Source organism: Gallinula chloropus (genome assembly GCF_964237585.1).
Source record: "Gallinula chloropus genome assembly, chromosome: 3".
In the NCBI taxonomy this organism is placed as follows: Eukaryota; Metazoa; Chordata; class Aves; order Gruiformes; family Rallidae; genus Gallinula; species Gallinula chloropus.
Genome location: NC_140087.1, coordinates 2,859,420 through 2,878,761, shown reverse-complemented (window position 1 = coordinate 2,878,761; position 19,342 = coordinate 2,859,420). Strand labels below are relative to the sequence as shown.

The window sequence follows — 19,342 nt, the reverse complement described above, 5'->3', positions numbered from 1 at the left end:
CTCACATCCCCCCTCCATTTCCATCTATAAAACATGGTGTCTCTGGATCATGAAAAGCATACTTGCCTCCCAGGGTGTCCCACCAAGGAAACAAAGCCTCCTGGATCTTTTGGAAGCTGAACTGTCAGCTATCAGTACCAGATATATCAGGTTTTGAGCTAGTGTTCTTACTGGAAAGTTCAATTAAATGCCTAATTTGTGTGGTTAAAACCTGAAACTTGAAGGGGCAACTGAAGCCTCAAAAAGCCAGAATCAAAACTCAACTGAAGTATCACTGAATCACCACAAAGAAGCACCAGGATAGCAGTTACCACAATAGCAAACCAGGACATAAGAGCAGCACAGGAAGGGCCCCTTCCTCTGTAAATGACAAGGCCCCATTTCACAGAGCACCAAGCCCCACATACTAACCCATGAAAGGAATTACAGCACATGTGAAAGCTGTCGAGACAGGGTGGCATTGAGTGAAAAACAGCCACCAAACCCTGACCTCTTCACACACATGACTCACCTGACTGGACTACAAGATCAATGTCAAAGCTCTACAGCACAAGAACTGCATCTGTTCTTCTGTTTTATGCAGCTCCAAGCACTTTCTGGTAAAATTGAAACCTTTCTGTAATAGCAGACACGCTGCTTAAATTTCATTTGGACTTTAGATTACATGTGAAATTATGACTTGTATCTGCTTTTAAAGGTCAGACTACTGAAGCACAGGTTATTTGGTGTTCAAACCCACCGTATGCTGCTCATAAAACTGAAGTGACATTTTTAAAAGAAAAGGCTAAAAAGAATATGCAGTGTAGGAATTCCAAGTTATGAACCAATCACAACAACACCCAAGCTATGGCTTAAAGGGTCAGCCAGCATGTTTTTAACCATTAAAAAGCTCTGTTCTGTCAATCACACGTGAAATTGCAGCAGGGGCATAGCACAACACTGCTGTCTGAAAGGGGATCAAAAATACCAGAAAGTTGGTTTGGTTTTTGGTTTTGTGTTTTTTTTTTTTTTTCCAAACTTAATTTGCATCACTACTTGCCTGGGAGTTGGGTATTGCTTTGACAACATTCAAATCAGATCCTGAGCAGAAGGTGTTTCCAGCACCACAGACGATAAGGCCTTTGCCATCCTTCCAGTTTTCCAGTTCAGTTACCCTCTCCTGGAGTTCCAGCATCATAGTGCCTGTCACCAGAGGGAACAATAATTTCCTGTTAAAAATTTTGTTTACCACCATTATGTTTTACATTTTTTTTTACCACCAAAACCAAGCTATCACTTGTGATGAACTTAAAACCACAAGGAAAAGCACCACCTAAAATCCCCACACACAAGCACTGATGTGTTTTTTCCTCAAAGATGCACTGCCTGAAATTCTGAAGGATATTCTGCAATCTGTGCTACACTCACAAAAACAAAACACAAAACCAGGGGGAAGGGGGAATCAACCAACCAAATGCAAGGATGCAAGGACAAGCTCTGATTTATTCTTGTCTGCATATACACAGGACACGTTAATTTCCTTCTGTCTATTCAGATCAGTCCATCCAGGCATGTTGATGCCATTCTATCCTGCCCAAAGAGCTGGCAGAGTACAGAAAAGAACTTAGTGCAAGCCGAGTTCGAGCTACAATGTTAATAAATATTCCTTAAAAAACCCAAAGAGCAAATGATGTTGGAGCCAGAAGACATTCAGAAGTGTTTATCCAAAAGAAAATAAAAACATTTTTGAAAACAGCAGCAAAGTACCTCTTCATTTTTTAGCAGACAAAAAAGACCATTCTAAAACATCTTTGATTCCCTCCTTGTTACCCTTCTAGAAAGGCTCCCTTACAGAGTGTATCCTAAATTCCAAATACATGGATTGCACAGTAGTAGCTTTCCATTTCCAGCTTAAGCATAGTATTCTCATATGTTCACCTAAGCACCCTTCCTGATGTGGAACTCCACAATCTCCTCTCTCTAAAGCTTGTCCTGGGCTGCAGCATCTCCCACACCAATTGGGCTAGCCCAGCATTAACTTAATTAACCTAACAGCCACGGGGACCCACCCCTCCTCACCCAGCCCGTTTTATGGGGGTGTGACCAGAAACACCCTCAGGCAGCTCCCCTCACCTGTGCTGGCTCCCTGGGACAGGGAACTCTGGTCTCTCTGGAACCAGGACGTTTGGCTATGTGTCATGTGTTGTACTTCACCTTTGCTTTCACTGATTCTCACCTTGCTGATCTTGAGCTCTTTGTAGCAGTTAATCAAGACCACTTGGAATTCCTCTGCTCCAAACAATAACCTTCTTGCAAGCTCTCCCAATCTGGGGCCATCTGACACTTTCAGCAGCTCGCTTTCAGTTCCCTCATCCCAGACATGAATGAAAACACAGTGCAGAACTAGACCTCGATGGGATCTGTGAGGCTCTTCCCTTGCAATGCTCTCCCAGCCTGACAGCACACTCAACAACAACTCCTGTCCAATGCTGCTGTTTAAGTAGATGTGCACCTACCCTATGGACTTCACTTTCTGTGTATTTGCCAAGTTTTCTTCCAGGAAAGGTATTTTGTCTGCCATCCAAGCTGTGCCAGAGTCAAGATACAGCACAGCCACCGTTTGTGGTGCTGTCAATACTCAAAGCAGTGAGGTACTGAAGAGTCTTTCCACAGAGTATTATGAGCCAAAAATCTAGTTAACTGGAAAATGGAGTTTACAAAAAGAGAACCCTGAGAGCCCGTTACATGCAACAGCAGGGTACAGAGACACTAGCCAGAGCCTGTTCTGCCCTCTGGGAGAGGATCCCTTCTGTCACCGACAACACTGAACCGTTGTTTTACCAATGGATACAGCCCATGACGTCTGATACAATTACAAGGACAACAATACTAAAGAAAATCCTGATTCTGCCAGTCTTGGTCTTTCAATATTTGACACCACAAAGTTCATGCTCTTCACAGAGCTAAACCTACTTGGGATAATCATTTGTTTGCATCCTAATTAGGATCTGAGAATAAATGCTTGAAAGTCAATTCTAGAAAACAAAATTATCAGCCTTATTATCTAATTTCTTCTAAATTAAGTTCAACTTCAGTTCAGCAAGAGGTTGGGCTGCTGAAATTGGTTCCACCAGACCTAAACTGACATTATTAGGGTTTGTTTCCAAAGAGACTGTTTCAAACAGGTGGCTATCAGCTTCCAATTAAGAGGAGAAAAAAGGCGTGACAACCTCCCCACTGCCCATCAGCAGTTTGCCATCAGTTTTGTTCTGTTTTTTGCTCGAGCTCAGAATAAACATAATTCCTTTGAGATAAAAATTGGCTGTGTCAAGTAAATGCCTGGCAAATGGAATTTCTCTCAACAGTTTAATGATGTTTTGCAGCTTTCTAAAGGAAGCGTACCCACATATACATGAATTCACATCTGCCACTCTCCAGAAGCTCTGAGACACAGAATCAACAGAATCTGAATCACAGAATCACAAGGTTGGAAGAGACCTTTGAAGATCATCAAGTCCAACCATCCCCATCCTATGCTAAACCATATCCCTGAGTACCTCATCATCCCTTTCTTTGAACACACCCAGGGAAGGTGACTCAACCCCCTCCCTGGGCAGCCTGTTCCAGCCCTGACAACTCTTTCAGTAACAAATGTTTTTCTAATATCCAATCTGTCCCTGCCCTGGCACAGCTTCATGCCATTGCCCCTTGTCCCATCTCCTGTCACCTGGCTGAAGAGACCATCGCCCACCTCTCTACAACCTCCCTTCAGGTAGTTGTAGGTGGTGAGAAGGTCTCCCCTCAGCCTCCTCTTCTCCAGGCTAAACACCCCCAGCTCCCTCAGCTCCTCCTCAGCTGGATTTGCCCTCCAGCCCCTTCCCCAGCCTGGTTGCCCTTCTCTGCACTCGCTCCAGGACCTCCATGTCCTTCTGATGGTGGGGAGCCCAGAACTGCACCCAGCACTCGAGGTGTCGCCTCACCAATGCCCAGTACAGGGGCACAATCCCCTCCCCAGACCTACTGGCCACACTGTTTCTGACACAAGCCAAGATGCCATTGGCCTTCCTGGCCCCCTGGGCACACTGCTGGCTCATATTCAGCCTGCAGTCACCCAACACCCCCAGGTCCTTCTCTTCCTGACAGCTCTCCAGCCAGTCTCCCCCCAGCCTGTAGCTTGGGGAGGTATCTACAGGCTCTGGATGATGCAACCAACCAGGTCCTGCTGGGGCAATTTAGGGGTTGCACATCCCACCCCTCTTCATACCTCTCCTGAAGAGTGGGTGTTATGTGATACATGACCAAAGGAAAAGGATCAAGTGCTTGCAGGCTCCTCAGCACCTGCAGTGTACAAGCAATAACACTGTAATAAACCAGAGAGCAGTGTAAACTCACACGCCATCCCATCCACCGCAGCGGCCAAGGAGCCACTGCCAGTTTGCTTCTACTCTCTCTCTTGTAACAACAAAACTCTCTGGCAGGGCTGCACAGAAGAAAGCAGCAGTAATCTCTCCAGCTGCCATAGTAAAATTGTTCAGAGCAAGTTTCTGTGCCTATTACCTGGCCAAATGCAGTCTGCTCCCTACGGGGCTCTCCCAAGTACTGTAAAACAGAACTGCCTGATCCCATGGCTCATCTGCCATATGTTAATCAGGGGCTGCAACAAAGACACAACTATTCATTTCCTTATGGGATTTTGCAGCTACTTTTTGCTACTGAAGCATCTCATTCACATACACTAATAATTTATTTTCACAGCAGTCCTATAAGGAGAGAAGAGATAATTTTACAGACCACTAACTGAGCCTGAGTAAAATATCTGCTAATTTTGGGTGCTCAACTGGAGACGTATGGTATGATTTCAGTGCATTAACATTATGTAGCACTTTGGATAGTCAAAAGCACAGCTACCAGTGCCCTAAATAGCAGCTGCAACTGCTCAGCACTTCAGCAAATCAGTTCTGAGCCCCTTCTCCCAAGCACCTAGAAAACAGAATCACAGAATCATAGAATGCGTTAGGTTGGAAGGGACCTTTAAAGGTCATCTAGTCCAACCCCAGAGACATCTTCACTAGATCAGGTTGCTGAGAGCCCCATCAAGCCTGACCTTGAATGTCTCCAGGGATGGGGCCTCCACTATGTCTCTGTGCAACCTGTTCCAGAGATCCACCACCCTCACACTGAAGAATTTTTTCCTAATATCCACCCTAAATCTCCCCTTTTCTAGTTTAAAATCATTACCCCTGTCCTATTGCTACATGCCCTCGTGAACAGTTCTTCCCCAGCTTTCTTATAGGTACCTTTCAGGTATTGGCAGGTGGCTATAAGGTCCCTTGGAGCCTTCTCTCCTCCAGGCTGAACAAGCCCAACTCTCTCAACCTGTTCTCACAGGAGAGGTCTCCAGCCCTTTGATCATTTTTGTGGCCCTCCTCTGGATGTGCTCCAACAGGTCCATGTCCTTCTTGTGTTGAGGGCTCCAAGCTGGACACAGTATTCCAGGTGAGGTCTCACCAGTGCAGAGTAGGGGGGCCGAATCCCCTCTCTCTATCTGCTGGCCACACTCCTTTTGATGCAGCCCAGGATGCAGTTGGCTGCCTGGGCTGCAGATGCACATTGGTGACTCATGTCCAGCTTCTCATCCATGAGTACTCCCAAGTCCTTTTCCTCAGGGTTGCTTTCTAGCACATCATCTCCTAACCTGTATGGGTAACGGGGACTGACCTGACCCAGGTGCAGGACCCTGCCCATGGCTTTGTTGAACCTCATCAGGTTCACCTGGGGCCACTTCTCCAGCCTGTCAGGTCCCTCTGGATGGCATCCCATCCCTCCTGCACATTAACTTCACCACTCAGTTTGGTGTCATCTGCAAATCTGCTGAGAGTGCAGAGAACACAGTGCTAAGTTTCTATGAAAATTTTAAAGCTATTTGACTTATATTACACCTGATCTTCATAGCAGACTAGGCTTTCTCTCTCCTTCCTCCTTTTGCTATTACATCCCATTTCTCAGGCCCCTTTCAACTTCCACAACAAATAAGCTAAGAGCACAGTCTACAAACTGTGCCTTGCACAGCTCTATTTTGAGTCAAGAAACACCTCAGAACAATACACCAAACTGTAGAAAATGAGAACAACAATGTAGTTATGACTGTATAACAGCATGCATGCTGACAGGGAGGAATTCAGAGGGACAATCTCCATCTTTCACATGAGTTTTTAAAGGGAAACAAAAAAGAAACTGCTGAGATCTTGGTGCAATGCCACTAATTCTGTTGCTCTGTTCTCTTCCTTTCAACTACCAATCATTAGTGGAAGGAGTAGATTGACATCCTCCACGTGAACAGCTCTACCCCGTGCTAGTGGGTTATGCTGATACCAAAGGAACAGTAAGAATGGGACAGGAAAATAGAACAGCAGAAGAGAAATGAACAAGCTGACACAAATGTATCCTCTTCAAAATATTAAGAGATTAAGACATTCCTACAGTGAAGGCTTATGCACAGCTCGAGATCAGGCAGATGCAGACCCTGAACCTGGGTCACTTACGTGTGCAGAGAATGGCACAAATTAGAATATTCTAGACAGTTAAGGACAGGCAGCAAATATACCTCTCTCAGAGATCAAAAGTTTCTGCAAATATAATCAAATAGGTCACTTGGTTTTGGCAGCTACATCTCTTTAAACTGGACAATACTAAGAAGAGTCCTGAGGTGCAACAGCTGAGAATACATGCCTCAGTTGCTCTCTCATTACCCAATCACTGGTATTTACCATACAAGGCAAATGAAGAAGAAACAGAGTTCAGTTTGGGTGACAAAAAAGACCAAATTATAAAATACTGAATTACAGGAGAGGCTTTAGGTAAAGTAGTAAACCCACACATTCTACTCCACCTACAAACCAGAAATGATACCTCCCCACCCCCATAACAATACCCTATACATTTCCAGAGCAGCAGGCACAAAATAAAAGGAGATAAAAGAAAGAGCACAGTAGCCCAATTGTGGTGACAGAAACAAAAAACAAAGAGGGGGGGAAGGATTGGAAATCAAGGAGAGGCATGCTCTGCCAGACAGTCCTTGTGTCACTGAGAATATAAAAAAAGTGTTCATAACATTTATGGCCAAGAGTACTATGCTGAACAGGGGGTGTCTGATGCACATCTGAACAAAGCTTAAAGATTTTTCTTTTAGCTAAATAATGGTAAGGCACAGGTTTTCATTTTGGTTAGGCAAAATGCTAAAGGGGGTAACTGAAGGAGAAAAAAAAGCCACAAGCCAGCAAGCCTCTCAACTAATTAATACCTGTAAAGGCATTCATTAGCTTCGGGTTGTTCAAAGTCAGTATTCCAATGCCGTTGTCTTCTTTGGAGAGGTTGATGGATCCACCAGCAAACTGCTGAAGTTTATTCTTTATCATCTCTTCCTCATAACCATGAGCACCAGTATACAGTGATGCTCTTCTCTGTTGTAGGATCCTTTCCTTTGTAGTCTGAAGTAAGTTTTTCCACAGAGAAGCTGCCATTTCTGGAGAGAAACAAGGGGGAAGGAATGAACAATTCCACTTCAGTCCTCTGACAGAAGGAAGCAGGACAGCAGAAACTAACACAAAGGTGATGTAATCACAGACATCACAAACTACTTGCAGAATTCTTAGTTTGAGTTTACTCCCACAAAGCTAACAGTAGTTTTATGAAGTGATTTTAGTAGTTAAGCCAGAAATTAGCATATTTTAAAATCCTTTCTTCTAAAAATTACCCAAAAACATTAGGGTACAGAGTATCAAAGAGGCTCAAGAACTACAGTAAGACAATTACATATTCTGTTAGACCAACTCTGATTTTCTAAATTCTTCTCCCTCCAGAAAAGCAATAAACCCAAAAAAACCCCATCACCACCACCCAAAAGAAACCCACAAAAACCCCCAACCAACCACACCCAAAAAGCCCCCACCTGTGTTGGAGGAGAAATGCTAACAAACCCCTACTTTTCTGGATCTGGATGTTTTTTAGGATTTCCTGTTTTTCTGTAAACAGCTATTATATCCCAAGACATTTCAGAGATAATTACTTGACGAACACTAAGAACCAAAGACCATTCCTGTACTGACATCCATTCCCCGTTACCTCATTTCATTAACACATTTATCACACTCCATCTCAACTCTAGTTAGATTTCTGAGCCTCTGGTAGTTATGTGCTTTTCCCAGTCATTCCAGTTGCACTTGGAATTGATCTCACTTGGACACAGAGCATCAGAACCTGTGCAGTACCCCGAAGGAGTAAGAGGAGCTTGACACAAAGCACTGCACTTGGCTTTCATACAGCTATGTAAAAGTGTTTGTCTGTTCCTGTGTACACCCATGGCTTACCCCTCTGCTATTTCCACTCTGCAATGTATGCATGTATACCATGAAATAATAAGGAAACCATTATCAAATATTATTCCTGAGCTGCAGCTCAGCTTTATTTGCTTGCTTTGGGAAAAGATCTACCGGAGAAAGTGGCTGACAAGTGATTTGAAAGAATCAGGCTAAAGCCTGAACCAGAAACTGCTGATCTGAAGAAGGCATCTTAGAAGCCACAGAGTGGGAAGAACCACCACAGGACACAGAAAGAAGTTTGTTGGATTTAAATCTCACAATTTGCTAGACTAGCTTTGCCCCTAGTCCCTTTTTAATGGAAACAGCTGTTCAGAAGACATGGAGGATGGTCATTGGTTTGAGAAATGGGGGAAAAAAAATTCTCTGTTTCTTAATGGCATTTGACAGAAACAGGAGTCTTCCAAAACTCACAAGCTCCTGGAAAGTTTTTCCTAAGAAGAACTGACCATACAAACATATTCACTGAGACAGAATTTGGTGGCAGCTATATTTAATGCAATGTTCAGGGCACCCCACAGTTTACAGACTGAAATTCTTAAAACTTAACATTATATACACATGAACAAGCAGCCACTCATTCAAAAAGGACACACGATTAGTTCATACAGAAAGAGTGGCCCATCCTGTCAGGTGTGCACTTCTCCTGCTGGAGATGCACCATCCCAGCACCCTGAGTGGAAAATGCTCCTGCTGCAGCAGGTACAATCACTCCTTGAGACAGAGGGGCAGCTTGTGCAGCAGCCACACTACGGGACGGGGAAGAGCACAGACCATCGGGGCAACTTCAGGGAGTCACCTGTGCCACTGGCTTCATACCTGTCCTGCCACATCACACCCACCAGTGCAGCACTGTCTCCTGAGTTCAACACAAAGATACCAGTAAGGTCTACTTGAATCTAAGCATTATAGGGTCATACACACTGCAGTAGGGAAAGGGATCATTTTTAAACATCTGGTGATACCGTCTGATGGCTCTTCTGTGCTCCTGACTAAATTCCAGGGTTTAATCTGTCACGATCAACATTTCCACACTCAAGTCTAAACTAGTGAAACTAATTGCAATTTAATCAAGTTAAAAAAGTGATTGAATACAAGATTCATTACTTCGTAAATATCACCCAGCTGCTGCTGCACCCCAACACTCTCCATCTATGCACATTCTGTCTGCAACGTTTGAGCCATCACCTCTGAGAGCTTCTAAAATGGCTTCTCTTGGAAAAAAATTATTTAAGAGTGAAAACAGGCTTCCAAAGCTCATTTCTCAGCTAAATGATTCTTTTTACATTTGGGCTCTCAGAAGAGAGCTGTCCATTTTCTCTTAAGCTTCAGCAGCCATTCCACAACACCCATTCATGCAATCAAACTTTTCCATCCAGCTACTAGCTTTTGCTCAGGAGAGAGAAAACATTAGAAGGGTGGAGAGTGCAGGTTCCTGTGTAGCTTGAACAATTACAGCTGCCAACTTTGAATGAACACAAAACCTCCCCAACCCTCTTCAGAAGACAGACTAGATTTACTTCTCTAGGAAGCCACAGTGATTGGCTTGAAAGGAAAAGGGGGAGAGGGGAGTTTGTTCTGTTAACCTAAATCTAAATCTCTGCCCAATTATATTTGTTTGATCCCTTTCATGCTACCTAGATTTTGCATGTCACTGACTTAAGATATGGAAATTTTATTCCACCAAAAAAAGGGTCTGTCATTTTTAACTGCGTGGTTATATGCATTAACAGCTCTTTAAAATTATCACTATGGTAATAAAGAGCATCAGCAAGTGTGGGATTAGAAAACAAATTGGACACCACTGCCTGCTGATCATGACTCATGATTAATGACTCATGCAAGGTATTATCATTGAATTATTTTCTTTAAAACCACCTCTTTACAGTACTGGTCAGTACCCAGTACTTTTTTAATTAAAAACAAGATTATTTTAACAGCTCAGTCTGAGAAAGCTAACCCACTCAGGAACAGCACGATATTTAAGCTGCAGCTCTCTCAAACTAAAGGGATTTCTGCTGATCTCTGACAAACAACATTCAGAATTGCAGTCAGTGTGGAGCACTCACAATCCACAGCGTGACAGAGAGAGATTTTTTTGCACTGTAAGTGAAAGCACTGCCAGATAGATGTTGCAGTAACCAGCACACTGCTGTAGGATAAACCAGGAAATATTTATTGCACTCAACTTTTCAGATTTTCAGTTTAACACAATTACATCTACTTAGAGATGCTTACAGGAATGAAGTCTTCATCTGATTTTAAAGAGTCAGACATGCTATACCCATTAACATCTGTGGCACACAGTTTAGGCACAGTTACATATAAAAAGAAAATCAGTCTGACACTACAGGAATAATGAAAACTGGGGAAAATCAGCATAGAATCATCATGGTTGGAAATAGACCTTCAAGATCATCAAGTCCAACCATCAGGGCTACACCACCATAAGCATTTTTCAAATGCTTTAAGAAGTGCTAAATCTTTATATATCACTGGTGACAGCTAAGAGACAAGCCAGTAGTATGGGTATCAGTAGTTGTTCATCATTGTACCTCTTACATAAAACAACAGTTAAAAGTCCCATTTGGCAGACAAGTAATTTTTACAGCACCCTTACCTCTGGGCTAGCAGACTGTGGGTTAACAGGAACACTTATCACAGCATCAAAGGAATGATACACATTATGCAAGAGCAATATATGCATCTACATGCAGACACACACAAGGTATGTCTTTTTGTGTATGCATATGTATCAGAGGCCTTCTGAAAGCCTCTGGTAACTGCCTACTTAAAATTCAGCTCTCACAGTATTAATTAAAAAAATAATAGGGATAACACCAGCACAAATACTCCCTGAACAGATTACCTGGGAAACCAAAAAAAAAGGCCAGCTCTTGAAGAGGCATCTTTGCCCTTGGCATTCACCACGACTATGGTATAACCCCAGTTTTTCCTCTCCAAACAGCAACCTCCAGCAGCTCTGCCAGTTGCAACTGCCACGACCCACGACGATAGCTGGCCCAGGCACTGGCTAAGGGGCATCAGTAGCAACCTCCTAGGTGGGTAGAATTAAGGCAAACCCAACAACTGGACACTGGGAGCCCAAACAAACAGTTGAGCTGCGTGCCCTAACAAGAAACAGTGAGTTAAAAATGCCTAAGAAGGGAAAATGCCAACTCAAACACTGTGCTTGAATTACTGGCACAAATCAGGGAAAAAGAAAACAGGGAGAAAAGATACAGGGATGTGTTTTCAGTGTATCAGGGCAAAAAGCACACCCTTTCATGTGGGGCAGGCAGCAGCAGCTGTGATGCACAGATGCAATGTTGTGAGCCACCTGCGAGACAAAGAAGAACCAGCTGAATCTCTGATCTTAGGGGAAGGAATCCTGAAAGAATGTGTGGTTGAAATAAAGGGATCCAGCACACAAAACCCACCAAAGAAGCCTCAGGGGAAATAAAATATTCAAATGACATAACAACAATTAAAAAGCCATTTCTGTGACATTGCCAAAGGCATCAGAGTCAGCAGACAGGACAAGAAGCACAGGAGAACCCACCCTGATGAAGACCATCAGCAGCTGCATTTCAGCGACAGGCACGGAAGTGCAAAGATGGGCATGGAGAAAGACATACAGCATGGGAACTGAGGATGATGATGTGATCATTCAGACTTCAGCTCTGTGTGTCTTACCAGTCACTGCAGAAGGCATTCATCTGCACTAGGGAGATGCATGCATGACTGATTCTTCACTGGGTTCCTGCACTGCCTGGCTAATGAATGGAAAGCAAGTCGTGGCCCAGTCTGGCAGAACCGACCCTACGACATGCAAGCAGATGAAAGAGCAGAGAACCAGAGAGAACTAGAAGCAAGACATGAACACACCCCAGCTGTACAAAAAAAATTAAAAAATACAAAAAATCTAGTCTGACCAGCAGGTCAAGGGAGAGGATTTTGTCTCTCCACTCTCCTGAGACCCCACCTGGAGTTCTGCATCCAGCTCTGGGGGCCCCATCATAAGGAAGGGCATGAAGCTGCTGGAGTATTGAGTCCAGAGGAGCGACATGAAGATGATCAGAGGGCTGGAGCACCTCTCCTATGAAGACAGGCTGAGAGAGTTGGGCTTGTTCAGCCTGGAGAAGAGAAGGCTTTGGTGAGACATTATGGCAGCCTTCCAGTACTCCAATCAGTCCTACAGCCAAGTGTGAGAGGGACTGTTCCCCAGGGAGCGTAGTGGTAGGACAAGGGGCAATGGCTTCAAGCTGGAAGAGGGCAGGGTTAGATTTTAGGAAGAAATTCTTTGCTGTGAGGGTGGTGAGGCCCTGGCACAGGTTGCCCAGAGAGGTTGTGTAAGTCCCCTCCCTTGGAAGCATTTAAGGCCAGGTTGGATGGGGCTTAAAGAGCTTTGTGACTCCTCTAAAAACAGGCTTTAGAAATAGCTGGTATTGCAAAGGATAGGGGGTGTTTTTAGCTGCTATATTACTGTTGAGATGAAAACACAAGGTTTGGGCCTCCTAGTTTTAAAGCATCAGCATTAGAGACATTTACCTGTCCAGAAGCCGAGAGAAAAAGAAATGAGGTGTCCACATTAACTGAAACGGCTCCAAATCACACGTTAAATGAAATAAAATTATGGAAGAAATCCAACAAACCCAAACAACTTTTAAGTGAAAAAACTCTTGCCTATGGCTTCAGCTTTAAGCTACCTTACCCTTTACACCTCTTCTCTGCTTCTACCTCTTTTTCCCTTGTTTTGTCATTGTTTTTGAGCAGCTCAATTCTGTGGATCAAAAGCTACGTGTTTTCCAAATTATTTGTTCTTTGTTTAGTTTTGTCTTTTTTAATGGTCCCTGCAGGCTAAGGTTTAGATGTGAATTGTCTCTCTGTTCCTAAACCAATTACACTCTCTTTTAATCACATTTTAATTATTTTGAAGACCTAGCAAGCAAATCACACAGAAACATACCCAAGCTCAATGAAAGATAATGGCATTCAAGGGTGAGAAACAGCTGACAAAAGAAGTATTTCCACAAATACATGACACTACCTAAACCCACTTGGGTTTGGTCACATGGTGAGTACAAGATCCTGAGTTTCACAGCAGAGGCTAAGAACAAAAATCTGTTTTCTCCTGCAAAAAGCATGCTTGCCCCTTGGTTTTTTAATGCTTTGATCTAAAGAGGGGCTCTGCCTCTGTCAGCAAAGGGCCCTCTAATGGTGACAAAACCCCACATTAAGCACTCTGCCTGCCAGGTGTATTTTGGACACCTTTAAAATGAACAGATGTGCTACTTCACAGCAGTGAAAACAACCACAATCAACTCTCCATTCACTTTTTAGCCACTGAACCCTAAAATATAAAAAACATAATGATGAACTCGTTGTAGTTGTAAACACAAATACTGATGGCTTCCCAAGGATTAAATTTGCCCTGAAAACATTACATTTTTTGCAGTTGAGCAGTGCTGAGTTACAGTCTCTTCTTTGCCACCACCCTCCTTAGCACCCCCAGTAAACGTTCTTGCTGACAGGCATAGCCAAATTGCATCCTGACATCAGAACCGGGCTGGCAGCACAATTCTCGCTCAGGGGCTTATTTCCTGCTGCCCTGTAACGGCCCTGGCAACCAGCAGAACAGGGCAGAAGGTCACCTGAATCCTCGGTTGTACTCCCGAAGTTCCAGGAGACAAAGTCACCCTGCGTGGGTACCACCCTGGGAGGAAAGCGAAGGGTCGGATGGGAGGGAAAGGGAACACCTTCCCCAGCTGAGGGTTCTTACTGCTGACAGCCGAGGCTGGCAAACGCAGAGGCACTAGGCCTGACAAGCCCAGTTCCTAGCACGGACCACGCTTTATTTATTTACGGGCTTTAAATCAAGGTTCCAGGCTAAGCAGGGCCAGAGGGCTCTGCCGGCCGTTCCCAAAACCAGACTCGAGGTCTCTCAGCTGAAACCGAGCAAGAACAGAAGAGTTTTCAGACAGAAACACTACCGGCCGCTCCAACGCCGTCGAGCCGGGCTCGCCTTTGCCTCAGGCGCCCAGCAAAGCCGCAGGGACCTGGCTGCACCGCGCCTCCCACCCTGCTGGGCCCGGTTCCGCGGCCAGGCCCTGCCGCTCCCGCCTGTCCCACAGCCCACGAGTCGCCTCGGCAGCCCCGGGCCCCACCGCAGCCGCCTTTCCCCCTTCACACACATACACACACACACAACCCCATCCCCTTTGATTCCGGCGAGCTGCCCCCGAGCGCGGCAGCCCCCGGGCTGGCAGAGGGCTGGGGGAGCGAACGCCCACGATCAAGCACCGACCTGGCCCCGCCACTCCCCTTCCCGTCGCCGGCCGGCAGCGGCGAGCGTGCGGTGCTGCAGAGAAAGAGGCCCCGCCGGGAACCACCGCCGCTGCTCCGCGCCGGGCCGAGCCGGGCCGGGCCGGGCCGGTAGAGCCGGGCGCTGCGCGGAGGGGAGGCCGGGCTGAGGCCGGGCCTGCAGCTGTCCTGCCGTGCGGAGCAGCGGGCGCCGGGGCAGCCTGTTAGCCGAAGCAACGGCGATTAAAGCCTATATCGTCCCCCAGCCTTGGGGCCGGCAGCCGGGCAGCCTACGCTGCGGGGGCGAGGGGGGAGTGGTGACCTTTGCTCCGTGCCGCATCCACTTACAGGTGACCCCCCAGGCACCCAGACCTCTGTCTCAATTTAAGCGGGTTTGCCACAGAGGATGGTCGGTAACTCCATGGTTGCTAAATCCCACATAAGCAGATCATGATACTTGTATTGCCTGCATAGAGCCAAAAAGCCCACGATTCCTGTGCAAGCAGCATGATGACAGACTGGTTTCTCTGCCATTGCAGAACGATGCTTCAGCTCCCGTCCCCTGAGCTGGGATACACACCTCTGCCAGAAGGATCCCACCCGGAGCGCAGCAGCTGCTCCCTGACCTCCCACCCCGCTTGCTCCCCCAGGTGTTGTGGCATTAATGCCTTATCCATCCAAGTACAAGTACAAACTGGGGCTCCCTGTGTTCAGGTGTATCTATTTTACCTGTCAGCACCAGCGTGAGCCCATTCCAGCAGGCAGCCACTGCCATCCCAGCTTCACCTGCACCCAGGCTGGGCCAGCTGGGCTAAAGTGCCAAGCCAGCTGCAAACCTTGCCTGCATCCCTGCATTAAGGGATTAATCCGAAAGATGCAATTTTGTTGAAATTTACAGCTGGGATGAAATGGCATCATCACACGCAGCCTTGCCTGCTCTGCCCTTCCCCTGGCTGCTGGATTTCCTGCTTGGAAGAACATGTAGTGCTGTACCCGGAGTCAGATCAAGGGACATAAGTCATGGAATCATAGAATCATAGAATGGTCTGGGTTGGAAGGGACCCCAAGGATCACAGAGCTCCAACCCCCTGCCACAGGCAGGGACACCAACCTCCAGGCCTGGAGCTACACAAGGCTGCCCAGGGCCCCATCCAACCTGGCCTTGAACACCTCCAGGGACAGGGAATCCACCACCTCTCTGGGCAGCCTGTTCCAGCACCTCACCACTCTTTCTGTAAAAAACTTCCCCCTAATATCTAATCTAAACCTTCCCTCCTTTAGCTTTAAATGCTTGTTTCAATACAGATCACTTTGTGTATTGAAAGCAATATGCAAATATGAGCTAGCCTTTATTGCTGTGCCCTTGTTGATCCACATATGACTCAGTTTTAAGTATTTGAAGTGTAGTTGAAAGACATATCTGGAAATATATCTTCTCTATCTGTTTTTCAACCCAACTGTCAGTACAAATGTCCTGAAGTTGATCTAGTTGATTAAATATTATGATTGAGCATGTAGAGGATTTCAATTAATCACACATTTGGAAAAACAAAATCTTTGCACTCTGAACAGATACTTGAATTTTGTATTGTTAAGACAATCGTGTAAAAATATGAACTATTTTAGTGCTAGGTCGTAATATCTTTATACAGCAGAAGGATTCACTCCCTTATAACATTCCCAGTATAAGCAGAACTATCACAACAGGTAGGCTTGCCTCTTATTTTTCCTCTTGGGTTCAGAGCAAAGAGATTTTTCCAGTAGGATACAGTCTTGCATTTGTTCCTGGAAAAACCGCAGTACCAAGTTAGAAATCTGTGTGAGTGAAGCAGCTCTCCCCAGCTCCTGCTGCAAGGCCTGGTCCACTTTTGGAGCTGAACAGTGCCCAGACACGTCCCAGTTCTGTATGAAGCAGAGGAGAGTGGCGGTGGTTGGAAGCTCATGGTTTTCTAGGTAACATATTGCCACCTAGCAGCACTCAGTGAAAGTAGCACAAACTTGACCTCAGGTTCCATAAACAACCATTTACCTCAGTTTTGCTTTTATTGTGTTGTATCATACACAGCATGATGATGTGAATAGGATACACTCAGAATGCAGAATGAGGGCCATAGGAAAATGAACAGACTAGTGGAATCCTCTGGAAAAAGACACTGAGGACCCCTGACTTCTAGCAGGATGGTGACACGAGTCCCTGCATGTTTGACTGTACAACAAGGGGGCAGGGCAGGGGGAGGGAAGGAAAAAAGCACACAATCCTGCAAAATTCCTTATTCATGCAAATAATCCCACTGATTTCAATAACATTTTCACCTGGCACTGCTAAAGCAGTGCTGCCCTGGGAGAGTTAGGTCACCACCTGAATTATTTAGTATGTTCCCATTCCCCATCACTGACCCAGAAGCTGGCAATGGTGTACTGGCTAAAAGAGTAACACCTCACTCTCGGATCCAAGGCTGCCAGACTAAAATATTGAATTCCAATAGATACAAAGCTCCCCGGTGCTATTTTTAAAAAGTCCTTTCAGAGCCATGGAACAAACCAATGACAGAACCAGGCTTAGATCTCAGGAATTATTGGATACAAACCAACTAATAACCCCTCAGTCAGTTCATGAAGGATCCCTTAATGAATTTTTAGGGGCAAATGTGATCAGCTCTGTGTGGAGGCATAACAGACTGAAGTATGGCTTAATACATACTCCCAAGACTAGATCCACAAAAAAGACCATCATTCTACTTCTAAAATCTTTCTTAAATTTAGATGTATAGATCCAAAATCCCATAGTTAGTTTCTTCTCCTTGTCAAACTTTGGAAGCTCCCAAACCCCATTGGTACCAGGCAGCTGTGTGTGATTCATGGAAAGAGACAATTTATACCAGGCCAGCTAATGACACTACCACCCTGACTGTCTCTCCTGTCCCCATTGTGGATATCTGAAATACCTCAGAGCTGCTGCAGTATTCTAAATGTGGCCTGTCATGCTGAGTTAAATTTGGTTTGATTTTGCTAGGCAGGAGCTGGCTGACAGGGCAGTCACCACACATATCAGGACTCCAGCATTACGAGGCACTTCTCTGTCAGGCCATCCATCTCGTGAATCAAAGCTACCAGCACACCAAACCCAAGTTACATCCCACACAGGATTCAGTCACTGAACACACACTGCAAAGGGCTCAGCTCTCCACAGGTAGCTCTATACCCATCTTACCATGATGTGTTGGTTTTACTTTCTCTGCCCATGGCATTTAAGGGTCTGGGCTTGTGAGTCCTGTAAGGACCAGCAGAGCTGATTTCAGGATCCACCAAGACGTGGCTGGAAGAAGCAGCAGAGAAACACCTGTCTCTGTGGCCCTTTATGGGAAGTGAAGGGCTGAATGCCCTCTTCTGCCCCAGCAAACCAGCTCCTTTCTCTGGGGACAGGGTTCTGATCGGCACGTTGGGGTGTGTTGTGGGGAAGCTGTGGAAAGGAGCCCAGGCCTTCACACCGAAAGCTGTTTCGCTTGGTGTAGCCTAGTAAAATATTCATCAAGCCAGAGACCAGGAGAGAGGTTTGACAGGGACACAGCTTGGTGTTTACTCTCTCAGTGACCCAGCAAATATCGATGTATTTAAATATTAATAGCTACTTAAGTTATTGCATGCAATAGAGAGCAGTTTGTACAGGTTAGGATAAAGCACGTTCCTGCTCTGCATAATCCTCTGATTACAGCTGAGTGTGGGCTCAGTCCAGCCAGAAAGGCCCCACGGTCTCACCTTTCACTTTACCAGCACTGTCATTTCATCAGACATTAATTTTCTGGCAGGAAATAGTACAAAAATATGCTCGCCCGTGTGTCACTTTCTTATACAAGACAAGATTTTATTTCATGGGATTTCTCAATTTACAGTAAATCTTAAAAATTCAGCTCATCTTTGCTGTGGGGTTGGGGTCCTATAATTCTTCCTCCTTCTTCCTTTAAGTGAGAACCATGGGTGAGTGCACAGCAAGCTGGTTGAGCTCACCAAACTGCCAGAAAACTGCTTTAGCACATTTTCATTCCAGGCCTAAGGAACTGAATCAGCCTGGCTTGCTACCAGGTGAGCCTCAGGGACACAGAACGGGAGGAAGGAAGTGGGGGAAACCATAGGAGGAAGGCTATCCAGTTTTAGCAGCACCAAACTTTCATATGGGCTCAGTCATATTGTTTTTGACTCTCCTGTAGCACTCAGGGCAATCCCAGTTTGAGGAGATGGAGCGGGCTAGAAACATGCGGCCCAAGGTAAATCTGAGAGATACATGAGCCCCCCCTCTTTTGAGGAAGCAGCCAGTAACTGAGTCAGGCTAATGGTGCTGGAAAACCCCACTCTACATCCCTTTGAAGATCTGTGTTTCATCCCTCTTCCTCAGTTCTGTCTCACCACTCCATTCAGTAAAACTTTAAGGGAAAATAAAAGGGCATCTTGCCTCTTTCTCCAAGAGCATTTGAATCACACAGAAGTAGGCCAGGTGCTAATTACACAGCACACTGCAGTGCTGCTTAAATGTCAGCTGTTAATTAAAGCCTCTTCTGAAAATGGGCCATTAATTAGGGCTGATGCGGCCACTCTGTATGGGTTCTGACTAACCAGCAGGAAAAGCACGATTTCAACATTGGTATTGGAATTGGTCATTTTTATTTGTCTGCGTTGTGTTTATTATTGAC

The 19,342-nt window shown here is 45.5% G+C and overlaps 1 protein-coding gene across 1 annotated transcript in view; it reads right to left on the bottom strand.

The window, feature by feature from the left end:
* The window catches only part of ECHDC1 (ethylmalonyl-CoA decarboxylase 1), a 38,604-nt gene extending 23,760 nt beyond the window's left edge, over positions 1-14,844 (bottom strand). Inside the window, exons 1-3 of the mRNA XM_084261702.1 lie at positions 14,662-14,844; positions 7,280-7,501; positions 1,040-1,182 (exon numbers count right to left, since the gene is read on the bottom strand). Of these exons, the coding sequence (XP_084117828.1) occupies positions 1,040-1,182; positions 7,280-7,499 (363 nt within the window). The 5' untranslated portion in view covers positions 7,500-7,501; positions 14,662-14,844. The remainder of the gene's footprint in view (positions 1-1,039; positions 1,183-7,279; positions 7,502-14,661) is intronic.
* Positions 14,845-19,342: the final 4,498 nt, after the last annotated feature.